The 17,496-nt window shown below is 24.0% G+C and overlaps 2 protein-coding genes across 5 annotated transcripts; both read right to left on the bottom strand.

The window, feature by feature from the left end:
- Positions 1-782: 782 nt before the first annotated feature.
- LOC145838568 (ras-related protein Rab-1A-like) lies at positions 783-3,595 on the bottom strand. The gene is made up of 7 exons (XM_082946188.1): positions 3,555-3,595; positions 3,175-3,247; positions 2,901-2,996; positions 2,164-2,259; positions 1,499-1,630; positions 927-1,056; positions 783-841 (listed from the first exon to the last, which is right to left on the bottom strand). Exons 1-7 carry the CDS (start codon positions 3,593-3,595, stop codon positions 783-785), a joined length of 627 nt encoding a protein of 208 aa, XP_082802314.1.
- Positions 3,596-6,139: 2,544 nt separating this feature from the next.
- Positions 6,140-15,772, bottom strand: LOC145843995 (ras-related protein ORAB-1). 4 transcript variants are annotated; one of them, XM_082951325.1, is made up of 7 exons: positions 15,716-15,772; positions 15,368-15,440; positions 14,996-15,091; positions 13,685-13,780; positions 12,320-12,451; positions 8,124-8,253; positions 6,140-6,962 (listed from the first exon to the last, which is right to left on the bottom strand). In XM_082951325.1, exons 1-7 carry the CDS (start codon positions 15,727-15,729, stop codon positions 6,901-6,903), a joined length of 603 nt encoding a protein of 200 aa, XP_082807451.1. In that variant the 5' UTR covers positions 15,730-15,772; the 3' UTR covers positions 6,140-6,900. The 4 variants fall into 4 exon arrangements, with proteins under 4 accessions (XP_082807451.1, XP_082807445.1, XP_082807436.1 ...); XM_082951319.1 differs by having other exon boundaries at positions 6,140-6,965; XM_082951310.1 differs by having other exon boundaries at positions 8,121-8,253.
- Between the last annotated feature and the right edge of the window lie 1,724 nt (positions 15,773-17,496).

Genomic DNA, 17,496 nt, shown 5'->3' on the forward strand with positions numbered 1-17,496 from the left:
TATCAGAATTTAAAGCTACACCTTTATTTTATTGATTATATAAATTTAAAAAACAAAAATAGGCTATTTATATACAGTGTTTTTTGACTGGTTGATCAGTATTATCCTCAAAACTATCTAATTTTTATTGGTTTAATCATTTATTTATGTTGTGCAAAATAAACAACTAGTTTATAAATAACAAAAACATCGGCGAAAGCCTGCGGAGCAGAAGCCTGGACTTTCAAATGCCGAGAGACAACAAGCTCAAGTTTAACAAAAGGGTTGATCAAACCAATTCGATCATCAGACCACAAGCCTTCGGTAGACTGAGACTGGTTTCGTCCTTATTATGACTCATCAGTCAGTCACAACCGAAATAAAAAAAATATATAAAAACGTAAAGTATTTTTTATTTTAATTTAAAAAAAAATTAGATTAGTTAAATTATTCAGCAAAAAGGTTAAAAAAAATTCTTAGTTTACAAGGCAAACTTTTTAACTTAGGTTTTAAAAATGTTAAACATGATTGCTTACTAAACTTTTTATTATGTACTTTTTTAATGAATTTTTTTCGAAAACAACAAGGCTATAAACGAATAAAAACTATAAAAAATCGTAATCATTGAGAAAACAAGTACTTTAATCTATACAAAATCTAAAGTATTATTTATAGAAACAAACCGTCAATATATAAAAACTTTTAAGAATGAATTAACTGGTAAAGTCTAATTTTTTCTTTGCAAATCAAAACACTATATTTTTTTGGAAAAAAATCTAATACAAAAGACTTAGTATAACATTTTAACAGCATCCAGAACTTGTTTCAACCGGAGTTGTTCCCGCAATATTAACTCCTCCGTCTATAATCATAAAAAGAAAGTTAACATATATTACTTACTATAATTAAACTTATTCGAATTTTTCTACTGTTCTAAAGTATTTTACCTTGCAGTTCAAAATTATCGCTCTTCTTTTCTTTTATTTTCATCGCCATACTAAAAAACGTGTCTTCAACATTTTGTGCCGTTTTCGCACTTGTTTCAAGAAATTCCATCTTCAATGTGTCAGCGTACTCCTGTTTAAAGTTTTAAAATCTTTTGAGTTTTACTTAAATAGATAAAGTGGAGTTTAAATTAGTTTTACTTTAAAAGTCTCTAGTTATAAAAGTTATCATACTTTCGAAAAGCTTACACTAGGTAAAGTCTACTTGAACAACTTTACAATAAACAATTACAACTTTTCAGACAATAATGTACTAAAAAGTGTATAATAGTTTTTTTTTTGTATCAGAGCATTTTTAAAACAGTAATTGACATAAAAACATGTTGGTTTAATAAACTTTTCAGCTCAAAATGTTAGACTAGATTTTTTTTGGAATTTATACTATTATAAAACATGACTATGCGCTTAAACATATTTATGATAAAAATTTTCTTTTTTTAGCTTATAAGTATACAATAATGATTCTTTGTTATAAAGTAAAAATAAAGTGTTATATATTGAGTTAAGAGTTTTACCTTTCCAGTTTCCGAGTTAATAATTTTTTTGTCGGAAAGATCACTTTTATTACCCACCAAGACTTTAACCGTGTCCTTACTACAATGTCTTTTAACCTCTTGAAGCCAGTCAGTTACGTTGTTGAATGATTTCTAAAATATAAAGTTTATAGTTTTTATAGAAAATTCTACAGTGGATTTTATTTTATAATAACAAAATTGTAAAAAAAATATGGTGAAATAAGGTCAAAAATAATAAGATAATTTTAAAATTTGTTTTTTCAGCAAATGAACTATAGACTTTTAAAAATACTTATAAGATTTATAAATCTTTGTCATATTTGAGCAGGGGTCAGCAAACTACGACCCATGGACAGTAAACGATCTTTTAACAAAATACTTAATAACCGTAAATCATTTTTTGATTAAATTTACTTTTGCAAATTACTTTTTAATTAAAGTTTCAAAGAATACTTAAGCAATAATTGTAAGCAAGTCATGGTCCTAAATTGATTACCATTTCATTTCAACTTTTGTACTGAACAACATTTACTTTCTTCTAAAAATAAAAACTACCACCGCCTTGCAACTGTTTATCTAAAAATCCAGTGGTTTGCACAAAAAATATTAAATTTTCAACGCTGCCGACACCTGTCTTACAGTATATTAATTAAAACAAATATAACCTCATTTGTTACATCATAAACAATAAAAATTCCGTCTGCACCTCGATAATACGCTGATGTGATTGTTTTAAATCTTTCTTGACCAGCAGTATCCCACTGAAAATATTTTTGTAATAGTTATTTTGTAAGTCTATATTAATGTTATCAAAAAGTCTTCGTTATTAGAAGTAATTTATCTTAATTATCTTAATAAAGTAATTAAAACTCACATCAAAAGTACTAATATTAGTAAAATGTTAAGGTTCAATTATATAATCAATTTAAGCATTCAGTTTAAGTTTATTAAAAAACGAGTTCTAAATTTAGTAGGTAAATATTTTTATTTGAATTAGAGTCAGTTTCAAGTATATAAAATAGTTAAACAAAATATAAACAAAATTGTAATGTTTTTATTTGTTAAAGTTGATTAACTTAATTTCATAGTTATAACCTAAAAATGATTATGTTACAGTTAAAAAAAAATACATTTCTATGTAGGAGTTAGTTTTTAAAATATATTCAGCCTTAATTTATTTATTTTTAAACGCTACTTGCATCATGTTAAGTGGTATTTTGTATAGAGTGTAGACAATCATATACAAAATTTTTAGTTTAAAATATACTTACATAAATCAAAGATATTTTTTAAATACTATTTATAAATGTTTACTAAAATTATTTATTTACATGAAAATAGTTTTATATTTGTATAAAAACAAAAAACTTTGTATATTTTTTTATACTCAGTTTAAACTCACAATTTGAAGTTTTATCGTTTTGCCTTCTAGCTCTATAGTCTTTATTTTAAAATCTACACCAATAGTACTGCTAAAATTGTCTGAGTAGTTATCGTCCTAAAATTAAAATGATAAATTTTCTGTTTCTTACTTTTATTTTTAACCATTGAAATATAATAAATATCTAAACAAATTGTTTTTTAAGTCTTTTTTTTTTGTAAATCACAGTTATTTGATTTTGTAGCATTTTAAATAAAACATTATTTATTTTTTTGATCTTCCAAGTTTAATTAACCGTGAATCTATGTAGTATGCTTGACTTTCCTACCCCTGAGTCTCCGATCAACAGCAACTTGAAAAGGTAATCGCTGCAACAAATTTATTTTGTTAGTTTAAATAAAAAAATCAGGTCAGTCAGTTTGTATTTAATAGATAGGATAATTTTTTAAGGATTGTACTCAAGTTACTAATTAGAGATAAAAACTTTGAACCATTTCTAGTCAACAGGTTTGACGTATTACTTGAAAAAAAAAGTAGCTTGTTTTGAATGCTTATCAATGAAAACATAAAACAATCTTTAAATTATGTCAAAATAACAAAACTTAAACGTTTTTTTCTCGATTTAGTTATAATTAAAACTTGTTTGCTAACTTTATGATCTTAAATCATATATACTTTCTGAAATATATATCAGCTATCAAAACCGCTTTTTTCATTTTTTTTACTTTTTTATAGCTGTTTAGTACGTTGTAAATACAGTATACTACTATTTGAATAACGTTTCTACAAACTTAATAGTTTTTCGATGTAACAGCGATATAAACATTTGTTCTAATTACCTAAAAAGCCTATGTTGATCATTAAAATAGATACTGAAATATAGTTAATATTTAGCACTAATTTAATTTTAGTAAAAACATCTTAACTTTATTATCTTTAAAATTACTTAAAGATGAGGAACAAAATAGTGAAATATAATAATTAACTATAAATATTTAATCATTAAATGTTACGTGCCTAACTTGTTATCATTAATAATATTTTTATTTTTTTTTATTTACTTCCAAAAATTAAAACAGGCCTCAAGAAATTTGAAACCATTACATTTTTTTTTAACATTTGAATATATACAAAAACTTAATTAAGTTTTATTTAAACTAAATGTTTTTTTTTATATTTCTAAATATAATTTAAGCTTAAATTCTTTAAAACAATCCGAGCATTAATAACAATACGTTTTAAATTATCACTTAAAGTATCTGAAAAAACTTTCAACTATAAAATAAGTTTTAAGAAAGCAAAAGAAAACTATAATTTTTTTTAAACAAAACTATACGTATAAACAAGTATAAAAGTTTAATTGTTGATTAAAAATGAATTTTAAAACAAAAAACATTAAATATTTAAAACAATACCTGTTTACTAAAAAACGTTTTTGTTTTATTATAGCTAAACTTAATTGTTAATAATTCAAATAACTTTCTAAAATAAAAGACAAAGCTTAAGATAAAATGAAACCGTAAACATACTATTTCATTGAGTTCTTTTGGCAGCTACAACATAAAAATAATAAATTACTACAACGTATTGTATTTATACTTTAGGTTAAAATTATTTTGCATCATAAGACATTTGTTCAGTTTTATAATAACTAACTATACAACAATGAAATAAGCTGCTTTAATCACTTTAAATCTAGTATAAGATAGATTAAGAAACATTTTGATAGAAATTAAATGTTTAAATAGTATTTTTTAAATGTTAATAAAATTTAAAAATCTTATCTTCTTTAATAACAGCTTTGAAAAACAGTTTAAACATTTTTATACAAGCCAAAAAATCAAATTTGTGTGAGTTAATAAACTATACAAAAACAACGTTGTACAGCTTTTATTTATTAAGTACAGCTTTTTACAGTGTAATATGTTGTTTTAAAAACTGAATAAATTAAACCTAAAACGATTATAATTAAAATATTGAAAAACTAAATGTTTTCAAAACTATTTTAAGTAAGTACTTTTAAAAAATAGTTTTCGTCTACTCGATGTTGATTACTTAAGAGATAAAGTAAAAATTGAAAAATTAAAGATAAAATATTACTACTCACATCTGTTCTTTTTTAATAAATCTAATGTTTATATAAGGAGCTTCAATGTTTAGTAAACTAAAATGTAGTGGTAAAAACTAATTATTTAAAACTTAGTTTAAATAAAATACCTTATTTTTAAGTATTAATATTACACATGTATTGACCATGTACTTTAAATAAATAATTTTTTAACAGACTGTTATTTTTTTATATGTTTAAAAACATTTTGATAATAATTTAAAACATTACTTAGAATAATCTTGAGCACAAAAGTGTAATATGTAGTTTAATTATTAAAGATATATTAGAATCAGCTTAATAATAATTTTGGGTTACACTAACTTGTTTAAAAAATTAAATTACTTAATTTTCAAGTATTAAAGTAATGCGCGTACAAGTTCGTTCATAACAAGTTTTATTTTTATCATTATTTGTTTTACATTTTACAATCAGGTTTGTGATATGCATCTTTGTATATTTCTAATCATAAATGCAAACAAACAACAACTTAAATTATTTTAGAAAAAAGTATGAAGATAATACTATTTAAGAATTACAATTTTAAGCTCTTAGTAGTAAAATGCTTTAAATATGTTTTAGCTTATAAAAATTGATTACCTTGTTATTATTTTGAATTTTTAAGCGCTTACTATAATAAATAGTTATAATAGCAGTTGTATCAGACAACTACTTAAAATAAAAAGATTAAGCAGATCAAAAACAAAGTTTTCATTTCCATTGTAACAGAGGATTGCCACTTAAACAGGCGAAAATATAATCAAGTCACATGTTGTTTATCAAGTTTACATGACAACCACTCATGCATAACGAAATCGAGAACTTTCTAACGCCAGTAAAATGAAAAGCCAATTTGTTGTGGGAGAAATTGTCGTTTTAACTATCAACGTATACTTAAGCGTATTTGTGCAATTCAACTGGCTTTTTAAGTAAACAAACATATAATTTTTATTTATGCCACCAAGAGCTTGATTAAAAGAGTCTAGTTTTTGCGAAATTAAAGTTTTATAATTATTATGTAAGTTCAAACTGTATAAAGTTTTTACTACTGGAGTTTAAATTATAAACAAAAATGCAAACTTCAGAAGTGTATTATATTTTTTTGATATTTTCAAAAACTTGATTATCTTATTTTCACATATAAACAAACAAACTTAATATAAATTTTATTAATATTATTTAACAGAAATGTTTCACAAGGAAACCAATAGGGTTGCAAGGAATTATAACAATACTAGTAGAAGCATATACTTAAAAAATATTTACTTTTATAAAAACAATTTTCTCAAACTCAGTATCCGGCAAAAACGAAAATTGCACCTTTAAAACTTAACATTCTTATGTTAATCACTTTTTTTCAATAATATTTTAGGTGTCTTTAAAACTTTTAAAACCAAGTTTAAAACATAAACAACATAAAGGTCACAAAGTTACAAAAGTTATAAGAAAACATTAAATAAAGTATAAAAGAAATTTGGAAAAACAAGCTAAGTAATATGACTAAACAGGAGAAAACTTAAATCAGTTTTGTTTTTATAAAAAAGGCTGAAAAGTTATTTAATTTGTATAATACTTTATGCCTACATTTTTTGTACACAGCAGTAGCAAGATATGTAAGTTATTATTAAGTTTTAGTACATAAATAAATCGATTTGTTAAAATAATTTTTGCGGAAGTAGTAGCTAACCATTGCTGAAACAGCAACTTTAAATTTTAATCCTCACTAAAACAAATTTTATATGCATACGTTAAATCTGGGATTACAATAAGTGAGTAAATTTGGTGACGTTCCCTCCATAATGAAGAGAAAATAAATTTAAAATGGGAGTGAATTAGACTTTTTTAATTTTGATAAAATGATGACTTGTAACGTCGCTGCTACGTATGTATATACGATGTGATGACGTCATCAAATTAGCAACATCCCGACTTGGTGTCCACCGGCTTTGAAACGATGTCCACGTTGGGTCGTTGACCTGCTGATAAAAATGGTTTTAATCCGTTAGTTGGCGTGTTGCGCTCATTGGAAACATGAAATTTGTATTGAGCGTATTTGCATTTTACAGCAAGCAACTTTTATATTGAAAATGTTATTTATTTACAAAAATAATTTTTGAGTCTTTAAATTAATTCATAAAAAGAAAACTTTGAATTTTAGAAACTATTTGACAATTCTTCTTACTATTTTTTTAATTTTGCTTAGATTTTAACTTAAAAATAAAAACAAGCATTACTATAGTATCTTAAAAATCATATACTTATTTTATTTTTAAATGTAAATTAAAACATTAATGCCTAAAAGTAATCAAACAAATGAAATTAAATCAAAACTTAAATAAATATAAGTTTGATAATTTATTTCTAATAACTATCTAAGATCTAAAAATGACACTTTTCAATGGTACACAAAAACATTTTTCTAAGTATAACACATGTTTATACGAATTCCAAATAAAACGTTGTACATTCATAGCTGTTTAATTTAAATGCTAACTTTTTTTTAACTTTATAAGTGTGTAATAAAAACTCAAAAGTCATACTAAAAAACAAAAATTGCAACTTTAATTCTTATGCAATCCTGTGAAAAATTACAGAAAAAAAAACTCATAATAATTCATTTTTGAAAAAAAGAGAACTAATACGACCTCGTTGTTTTTATGTTGAGAAGTTTTAGGGAAGTTTTTTTCTATATGTACAACTATAATTATTTCTGTTTCTTTATAAAAAAACTATAAATGTAACCTTGCCTATAAAATTTGTAAAAGGAGAAATTCCCTAGCTTATCTTTAAAAACACAAAACATTATTTCATGTACTACTGTATTTTAAGAATTTTCTTCTTAGTATATTATTTCATTATGCTCATTACTAAACTAAAACTAGGATCATAGAATTTTTGGGGCATTGAGAAAAGGTAAGATAACTGAAAATACTTTTATTTTAACTTTTAAATTTCATTAAACATAGTTAATCTTTAATAATTATTTATTATATTAACAGTAAAGGTTTATACCTTATTAGCAATGAATGTCTAAAACAACGTATGTAATTATTGATATCATTATGACAATCAACTAGTAAAGAAAAATTAACTAATTGCATTCAATTAAGCATTTAAAACAAATGACGACGTACCACCTTGGGCTTGAGTGCCAGGTCCCATTCTGTTCTTGATTTCAGCTGCCATGGTCATGAAGGCCTGCTCAACATTGTTAGCCGTCTTCGCACTAGTTTCAAGAAAGGGGATTTTCAAAGTATCAGCATATTCCTGTGGTTGGGTTATCATATATAAAAAAGCATTCGACTTGTATATTGCATATAAACGTACTGAATACAGTACACTACCGCTTAAGTACGCAAATTGAACCCGACCAAAAAGTGCGTACTTAGCACGGGTAATGCGTACTTTCTGAAGACATAGTATAATATGAACTTTAGTTGTTTGTTTTCTTTCTTACAACTAGCCACCAAATAATTAAGCCAAATGAACAAGTCTTTTTATTTTAAATAACATTTTATACATAACTCTAATCTGCAAAACTTTTTATTAGATTTTAAAATGATTTATTTTGTCTATAAAAAGTTTTTATATAATTAATACATACTATTAATATAGAAAGTCAATGTCAGTCAATGGTATAAAAAAAGAATATTAAGCCATATTTTGTTAGAGGTTAAGTACCAAACTACATTATGTTTACCAGACATTTTGAATTCATCAATGGTTGTACATTTAAATTAAGTTATGACTAAAGTATGTTGTATTTGTAGGTTTTTTTAGCTTTGTCATCTAGATTTATTTATTTAATAGCATTGCAGCTCAAATGTCATTATTCTTTTCACTTTTCTGCAACCTCTACATAAGTATTTAGTTTAATAGAATTTGATAACAGGACTGTCACAATTTCAGGCCACTTGACTACTCAGGATTACTCACCCTAGTTTAAAATTTGTGAAAGTCTTAGGCTAACTCAGCAGGTTGGCCATTCTACCTTTCTTGATAAGTGCGTACTTAAGGCGTGGTGCGTACCAAAAAAAGTGCGTACTTAAGCGGTAGTCGACTGTAGTTTAACTTTTTTTTAACAAAATTAAAAAGCAAAAAAGTTCACCAAAATATCCGGCATCAAAAATAGGGACGGCATTAGCAATAAATCTGACATTTTTACTGTAAAGGTTCTGAAGAAAATACTTACACTGCCTTACTTAAGGCATGATATTTACTAAGGCATATAGTTATAAATTAGATAGATTAAAACTTTTATTCTTATGAAGACCTACTGAATAGCGCATGACAAGTTGTTGTCTTTGGCAACAACTTGAAAAAACAATAAAACTTTGTTATGACAACTTTACATTAGAAACTTTCTATTCTGTACGGAACAAAACTAATACAAAATTTATTATAAATACTACAAAAAACTTATTACTAAAAAAAATACATATAAAATTAGATATTAACAAATTTCATAAATATTTGTGGAAAGCAAACGAAAAATATTTTTTTATTGAAGTTAAGGGCATAGGGGGGGTAAACACCCATTTTTGGTTTTGGTTTTATTTTATATAGTTTTTACTAAGCTACAAGATGCTTTTTACAGGTTTAAAAAATTCAAAATAATTTTTGAGATATAGCCGGTCAAAGTCGGGGGCAACAATAGGATCCTTATGGGAGGCGCAAACTAAAACTGCAAATAACTAGAAATTACTAAAAATCTATCTCCTCCTACGTTTTTTGAGATAACTACCTCAAACTTTCAGGAAATGTTCCTTGACATATTTAGAAAATTCTGTCAGAAGGAATTAAAAAAAAAATAAAAAATAAAAATTTTATAAAAAAAAAACAAAAAAAACAGTTTTTTTTTTTTGTTATAAAATTTTTATTTTTTTTTTTTTTTTTAATTCTGTTCCGACAGAATTTTCTAAATATATCAAGGAACATTTCCTGAAAGTTTGAGGTAGTTATCTCAAAAAACGTAGGAGAAGATAGATTTTTAGTGAAATAGTCTATTTTTGCCGTTTTAGTTTGCGCCTCCCATAAGGAACCTATTGTTGGTTCTGACTTTGACCGGCTATATCTCAAAAACTATTTTGAAATTTTTAAATCTGTAAAAAGAATTTTTTAGCTTAGTAAAAACTATATAAAATAAGATCAAAAACCAAAAAAGGGTGTTTACCCCCCCCCCCCCCCCCCTATGCCCTTAATCATACTTTTAAAAATAAACATTTTTAAATTATTTTTTTGTTAACTTTTATTAGATTACTTATATATTTTGATATAAACTGGTGTTTAAAAAATTGCACAAAACAATAAGATAGTAAAGACTTTCAAGTTAGTAGATTAAAATTCCTGATTCGCATTTAAATGTCACCAATGCTTATTTTTTACCCGATAATTGTTTATTACTTTAATACTTTCTTTAAATAGAAGTAGTAAGCAAGATACTTGATTGTCTGTGATGTCGACATTTAAATCGTTCTCACGTTTAGTTATAAGTAATGATAGTATGCTTATTTTGTTTATCTATTTTCAAAATATATGTTAAACAGTTTAACAGGTAAGCACAGGTTTTCGACTTCACAAGCTTTTGTTCCTTTTAGTAAAAATTCAAATTTAAGATTGAAAATGTATTTCACAGTATAAAGTAATGAAAGATACTGTTCATCTAGTTTAAATGTGTTTTATTATAAATAAAATTCAAAATAATAAACAGTTTATTTATTTTCTAATATAAATTTTATTATTTTACATATAAAAAATGTTAACAGTTCCTTTTTTGTTTCAAAAAGTATCAAAGTTTGCATTTCTCCCGGTTATTTTTGCCTAAATTTTTAAATTCGAGGTTGAATGACCATCCTGTTAACAGCAATTGTAAGTCTGCTCATAGCTTTAAAAATATTTTTAAATCCAGATATTTTTGTTCTATTCAAACAGGTTTATTACTGTAAACAGTAAAAGAAGCCATTTTATATAATGGTTTACAGGCAACTTTAAGCATGCTCTTTTTTTATTTAGTTTGAAATTTTTTAAAAGGTGTATACTTTAGAAGAAGCAACAAATAAAAATACTGTTCTTTAAAATATTTTTTTTTAATACCTTAAAACCTTATTATTCAAATTAAGTTATTAGTATTATTTCTTAAACTCTTTAAAATCTTAAAATAACTATACCTTTAAAATTTTACCAGAGAAAGTTTAACATTAATAATTACTCACAAAGCTAGTTTTAAACAAGCAGTAAATAGTTAAACTTCAAATCTTAGTTTTGATCATTAGTTTTTAAATTCATAGAAATATAAAAAATAAAGTTAAGAAAATTTTTGTATATAAGTTAACATGAACATTTTTATAAATATTATTAATACTTTTTATTAATTTAAAACTATTTATAGACTTTTTTAATATTTAACTCTTTTATAAGACTTAAAAATACAAAAAAAAAATCCAACTATAAAGTTATACACTACTCATTGAATTTTGTGTATTAAGTAAATAATTACCTACATACATTACAATAGCCAAGATATTTTATATAAATATATCATTCTTTATGATAAACGCATTTTGATATAATGGATATGAGTTTGAGAGGAATATCTAATTACACCTATATTTTAGTATATTTTAAATTTAATATAATAAGGAGTTTTTTTCTTAATTCTTACTCATAAGTAAACTTTTAACTGTTAGACACTACTTTGATCTTTTAAAATTAAATTTATTTTTAAACAAAATATCGTCAAAGCGTGAGAAATAAGCAGACATATATGGAAAATACTATAAACTAAGGCATTAATGAAAATGTATTAATCAATAGTTTCAAGCAAGTGTTCTTTAAGTTTCAATGTAATATTCTCACAAATAAGGTTATGGCAAGTTCATATAAATTTTAAAATTGAGGTTTAAGTATTTTTTAATAAACCAAAAAAGAAGTTTTAACAGTCAGTCAAAATTTTAGGTTTTTTTTCAACTTGACTTTATCTAACCTTTTTTTTTACTGGTACCTAGCTTTTCTAAAATATGTAAAAAATTCGAGATACACTTTTCGTAAAATTTCGGATTTTTAAGAAATTTTATTGAGAAAAGATGTGTTCCAAAAATTTATACAAAAACTTGAGAAATTAAATGTAACTCAAAATTTTAGTAAGTTTTATGTTCTTTAAAAATACTGTATGTACTTAAGACGTTCTAGTAGACCATGTTTTTATATCAAATAAAAAAACACTGCTTTTACTCACTCCCAATGGCCTTAAGGTAACTTAGTTATTTATCTAACTAGCTTAAGTTTTACGATTTTGGTATACTATTTTTCTAACTATCTAAGATTTCAAAAATACCTTGGCTGTAGTGTAGTCAACAACTTTCTTGGTAGTGAGATCACATTTGTTACCAACGAGCAGCTTGTTCACACTTTCGCTGGCGTACCTCTCAATTTCCTGCAACCACTGCTTCACGTTGTTGAATGATTCCTGTGAGTTATAATTGTAGTTTTTATATTTTTAGTCGATGTAATAAACATTAATAAAATAAATAAACAAAGCCTGTGTAAATACTTATAAAACAAGTGTATCCTGTCTAGGTTTATATTTTTAATAGTTTGCATTTTTAACCTAACACAAGATGTTCTCTGCATAATTTAAATATTTTCATCTAGTTAAGTGATTTACATTTACGGATTTCACACAGTTTATTGCAATTTGAAATAAAAGTTTTACTTTTAAAAAATAAAACAAATGACTGAACAAAGTTAAAAGGAATGCTTTAACAACAACTCATCAAAAAAATGCAAAAGTGTTTCATAACAGCAATAAACTTAGTAAATTATTTACTATGCAGGTCAAATAAACAAAGTATGCATGAAATAAACGTACTAAATACACTATGTTGATGATTATAAGTTGACAAAAATAAAAAATGCAGCAAATTAAATCTGAAGAAATCATACTATTATACACAAGGTAACGTAATTATAACTTAATTTTTATCGCCCACATATGAATAAGTAGTTGTTATTGTATGATCAGCATTAAGTAGTTTAAAAATTGAACTTAAGCAAGTTTGTTTTTATAACTGTCAAAAATAAAGTAAATAAACTTAAAAATTGTCTCCAATTATTTTTTAAACCTGAATTGTAAAAAAATAGTTTGTTAAAAATTTAGTTTAATATTGTATTTTATACAGAAAGCTGTCAAAGATTCTATTTAGAAATAATAAATTTTAAAAATTGTAAACATATCCACTCAAGTTAATAAATACAAAAAATAAATAGGATTAGCACATAAATTTTTGAATCTAAATATTACAACTATTTCAACTTTTTTAATACTGAATATATTTTATAAACTAAAAAATTACATTACGCAAAAAATTTCGTGTTAAGTAACAGTTTTAACATAAGTTTAAGCAGTTTTTTACAGAAGTTAATATTTCTACGACTACTGACTTGGATTTGATATTTAGATTTATGTAGTTTAAATAATTTGTATCTGAATCAGGGTATTTGTAAAAAACTTAAACTAGCTATATTTGCTTTTCAAGTTTTTCTGTGATAGCCACAAAAAATTAATTTGTGTATGACCAAATTAAGAGCACACTATTATTAACAGCACATATACTTAACTTGATAAATAAATTAGGAGCATTTATCTTAAATACATAGCTGTCTAAAAAAGTTGCAGCTTTATAAACACATCAAGGTAAACCTGGTCTGTAACGTCATAGACAACGATAATACCATGGGCACCTCTGTAATAACTGGATGTGATTGTTCTAAATCTCTCTTGTCCAGCAGTATCCCACTATAAATAAATTTTATTTTATGCGAGATTCACCTTACTTAGATAAAATTAAATTTAAGTATCATTAAATCTAAGTATCACATTCTAACGTTTCGGAAAAAGCTTTACTTCTTTTTATAGATTTTGGTACTCTTTTTAAATTATATGAAATACATTTTATTTTCAATAACAAAGAAAGCAATGGGTTTTTATTAAAATGAAATATTTAATGTTAACAGTGCGTTTAAAATGATTTTATTAATTTATCCAGTACTTAGCAATTAAAAATATAAACATAAAAAATATTTTTTTAAATACAAATGTTGCTATAACTATCGTTTTTATGAGGAAGTAATTAAAGATATCATTTCATTATATAATATACTAAATGCAACAATATGCTATTTAAACATTACTTGGTAAAATTTTAAATACATTTATACATTATAGTTGAAATATAATACCAAAAGTTACTATAAAAAATAAGTTTTCAATCATATAAGAATTAATACTATGGTTAAGTTTCTCGTCAAACTACAAAACAAAAATGAAAATAATTTATTTAGCAAGCAATAAGAGCATAACACTCTTAAAAACACGATGTCGCTAATAACTTGTATTATTATAAATATGTATAGTTATTAAAAAAAAAAAACAGTTGTCTTGCACTAGAGAAAAATTACTTACGAACGCAATATAAGTCATTTTAAATTTTAAATATAAATCTAACTAATAGACTTTTTTAAATATTTAAAAGTAAATTGTAACATAACTACTTTTATTTTATTTTAAAACACTTTTAAATAACTAAAACTTAGAATTTACATTATAAACATATTTAAAATAAATATGTAATACTTTTAAACATACCAATGCTATCTAAAGTTAAAGATCTTATTTTTATCACTTGAATAAAAAACTAAATATATGTTTTTATCAACTTTAGAAATTTTTTATTATATAAAAGGTTATAGAGAATAAAAAACATTTTAATCCTTTTTTTAATTAGACCCTTATTATAATTTACTTATTTTGTAGTGAAATGTTTATGCTACCATGTTTTATAACAATTAAATTCAACAAAATTGTGAACAGTTTTATAATAAAACTTCCACTCTAAATACAAACATTTACTTAAAAAACATTAGCTACTTTTTAACTGAAAAAAATATTATAAATTATTTATAAAATCAAAACAAAAATACTTTTTTAAACTGTATAACTATAAAAACCAACAATTTGCAACTTGATAGTTTTTCCATCTAATTCAATGGTTCTAATTTTGAAGTCTACACCAATGGTGCTAATGTAACTTTCTGTGTAAGTATCATCCTACAAATGTAATTAAAGTAAGTGTGTAACTAACAGGAAATAATTGATACCAAAACTAATTCTTATCAACAAAATTATTATGATGTAAAAAATAATCGTAAGTTTTTGAATTTAATTCTGTTTTTGAATATATAAGTTAATTCTTATTCTTCTTATAAAAAATAAGTTAGAAGTTTAAAAAAAATTAAAAAATGTAAAATTAACTGATACAAAAGAAATGTTATAAAAATATATGTTGTCATAATGAGTAAGGAAAAACAAAATTGTATTACTTACAGCAAATCTGAGCAAAAGACAAGACTTTCCTACACCAGAGTCTCCAATAAGAAGCAATTTGAAAAGATAGTCGCTGTTTGATAAAATAATAACTTTAATTTGTACATTAAAATGTATATTGAATTTTTTTTTTTTGTTATTATGACATTAACCTATTTATATAATTAAACACGCAATGATATTGAGAATGTATGAAAAAAATATATTTAAAAATTATCAAAAACTTATCTTGCTTGCAAGTATACTTAAGTTTTTGTTTTTAAGAAATTTACAGGAAATGTGTAACTTCTATGACTGATTATTTTAAATAAAAAAAACAATACAAAAATAAAAATAAATTCAACTTACTATTCAGGATTCATATTTTCTGTTGTAACTGAAGATATTTAAAAGTATAAGTTACCTGTTAAATAAAGTTTTATTAAATATCAAGTTATAAATCTTACTTTATCATTATGCATACTTATGGTATATAAGTATTTCTTAGAAATCTTAAGAACTCTATAAAAAAAAGAGGTATTTTTAATGCAAGTATGTTGGTAATATAGTATTTTTGTCTACTAATAACAATTTTGCACTATTGTGATCCCCTTAATAATTATTTAGTAAGTTTATGCACTTGTATTAAAAAATGCTTTTTAAAAATATTAGTTACTATATGTTACATTTGTCTGTATATTGCTTACCAAATATAGACTCAACTAAATATTTTAACACCTAAAAGAGTAATTTATACATTAAAATATACACCTTAAAATCTTAACAATTTTTTTGTAAATAAAAGCTACATGATTTATGTAATATTCAAAAAACAGTGCAAAAACTTTTCTACTTGGTATTGTTATCAATTGATAGTCATTAATAGTTATCTAACTTATGTCAATTTATGAAGTAAAAACTACAAAAAATCTTTAAGAACGTAGTAAATTAAGATCAAGCTGATGGGCAATGTGAACAACTAATAAACTTATTAAACAAATAATTTTAATAAAACAACCATTTTATTGACAAAACAGCTTTTTTGATTATATTAAAACCGGAGATTACAAAATTAAGCTAAGTAATTAGCAAAAATTTCATGATTTGCAAACAGCATTAGAATAACTTAATTACTACTGTTAGTTAAAAAGTAGAAAGCACTTAAATGACTTAAATTAAAATTTATACTGGACTAAATTTAATTGGAAACAGTTTTACCTTTAGCATAATACTACTAATAATATACTACAAATAAATGTAATTTATTTAGTATTTAGGACAATAATTAACAACATTTGTTGCTAGTAAAAAATAAAGTCTATTGAAAAAATTCTCAATCAAAATGCTTAGAAATTTAGTGTAATGCTAGCTTAGCTTCCACCTAATTCTTTTTATCTATATATTTATTCCATCAAAAAATGATAAAAATGTGTTGCAAACATTATCAACAACTAAAAATTAAGTATGTTAAGATCATTAAAAAAACAAGAATTACTGCCTTATTTTATTACACAAAATTTTATAACAAGATACTTAAGAAGACAGAATATCTCTTAATCAAAAATAAACAGTTGTTTCTTAAAATATCTAAACCAGAATTTAGAAAAAAGTTCATAACACCCCTTTGAAGAATTTAAAAAGCAATGGCCGCCCTCCAAAAACATTTCTCAAAATCTACTGTTTGCAAGAGATTTTCTTTTAATATCTGAAGTAAGTTTTAAAACTACCTTTATATACGCCTAAGATCTTTTTCATTTTTTTTTTCTTACTATTGTGAACTCCAGAATATCTAGTATAAGTTTCAATTTAGTCTTTTGCCCTATCTATCACGTCCCCCATTTGGATTTTTTCAGCTTATAGCCCCAAGAGGGCCATATAACCCATTTTGGGAAACCCTTAATTCCCCACATGAAACTCACACTATATATGCTTTCTATTTGAGGTCTAACATCTAAAAATTTTTTACACAAAAATAAAAAATCTCTTTTATTTATTTTTTTTGGCATATAATTATTTTTAAGTTTCAAATTCTTTTATTTTCCATGCATTTGAATAATAATAACTAGTATTAGATAAAAAAATCATATTTCAAGTTGGGTCTTTATTAGAACTTTTTTGAAAAAATACATAGTTGTCATTTATAGTTTAAA

Source organism: Thalia democratica, chromosome 1, assembly GCF_965202585.1.
Source record: "Thalia democratica chromosome 1, ktThaDemo2.hap1.1, whole genome shotgun sequence".
In the NCBI taxonomy this organism is placed as follows: Eukaryota; Metazoa; Chordata; class Thaliacea; order Salpida; family Salpidae; genus Thalia; species Thalia democratica.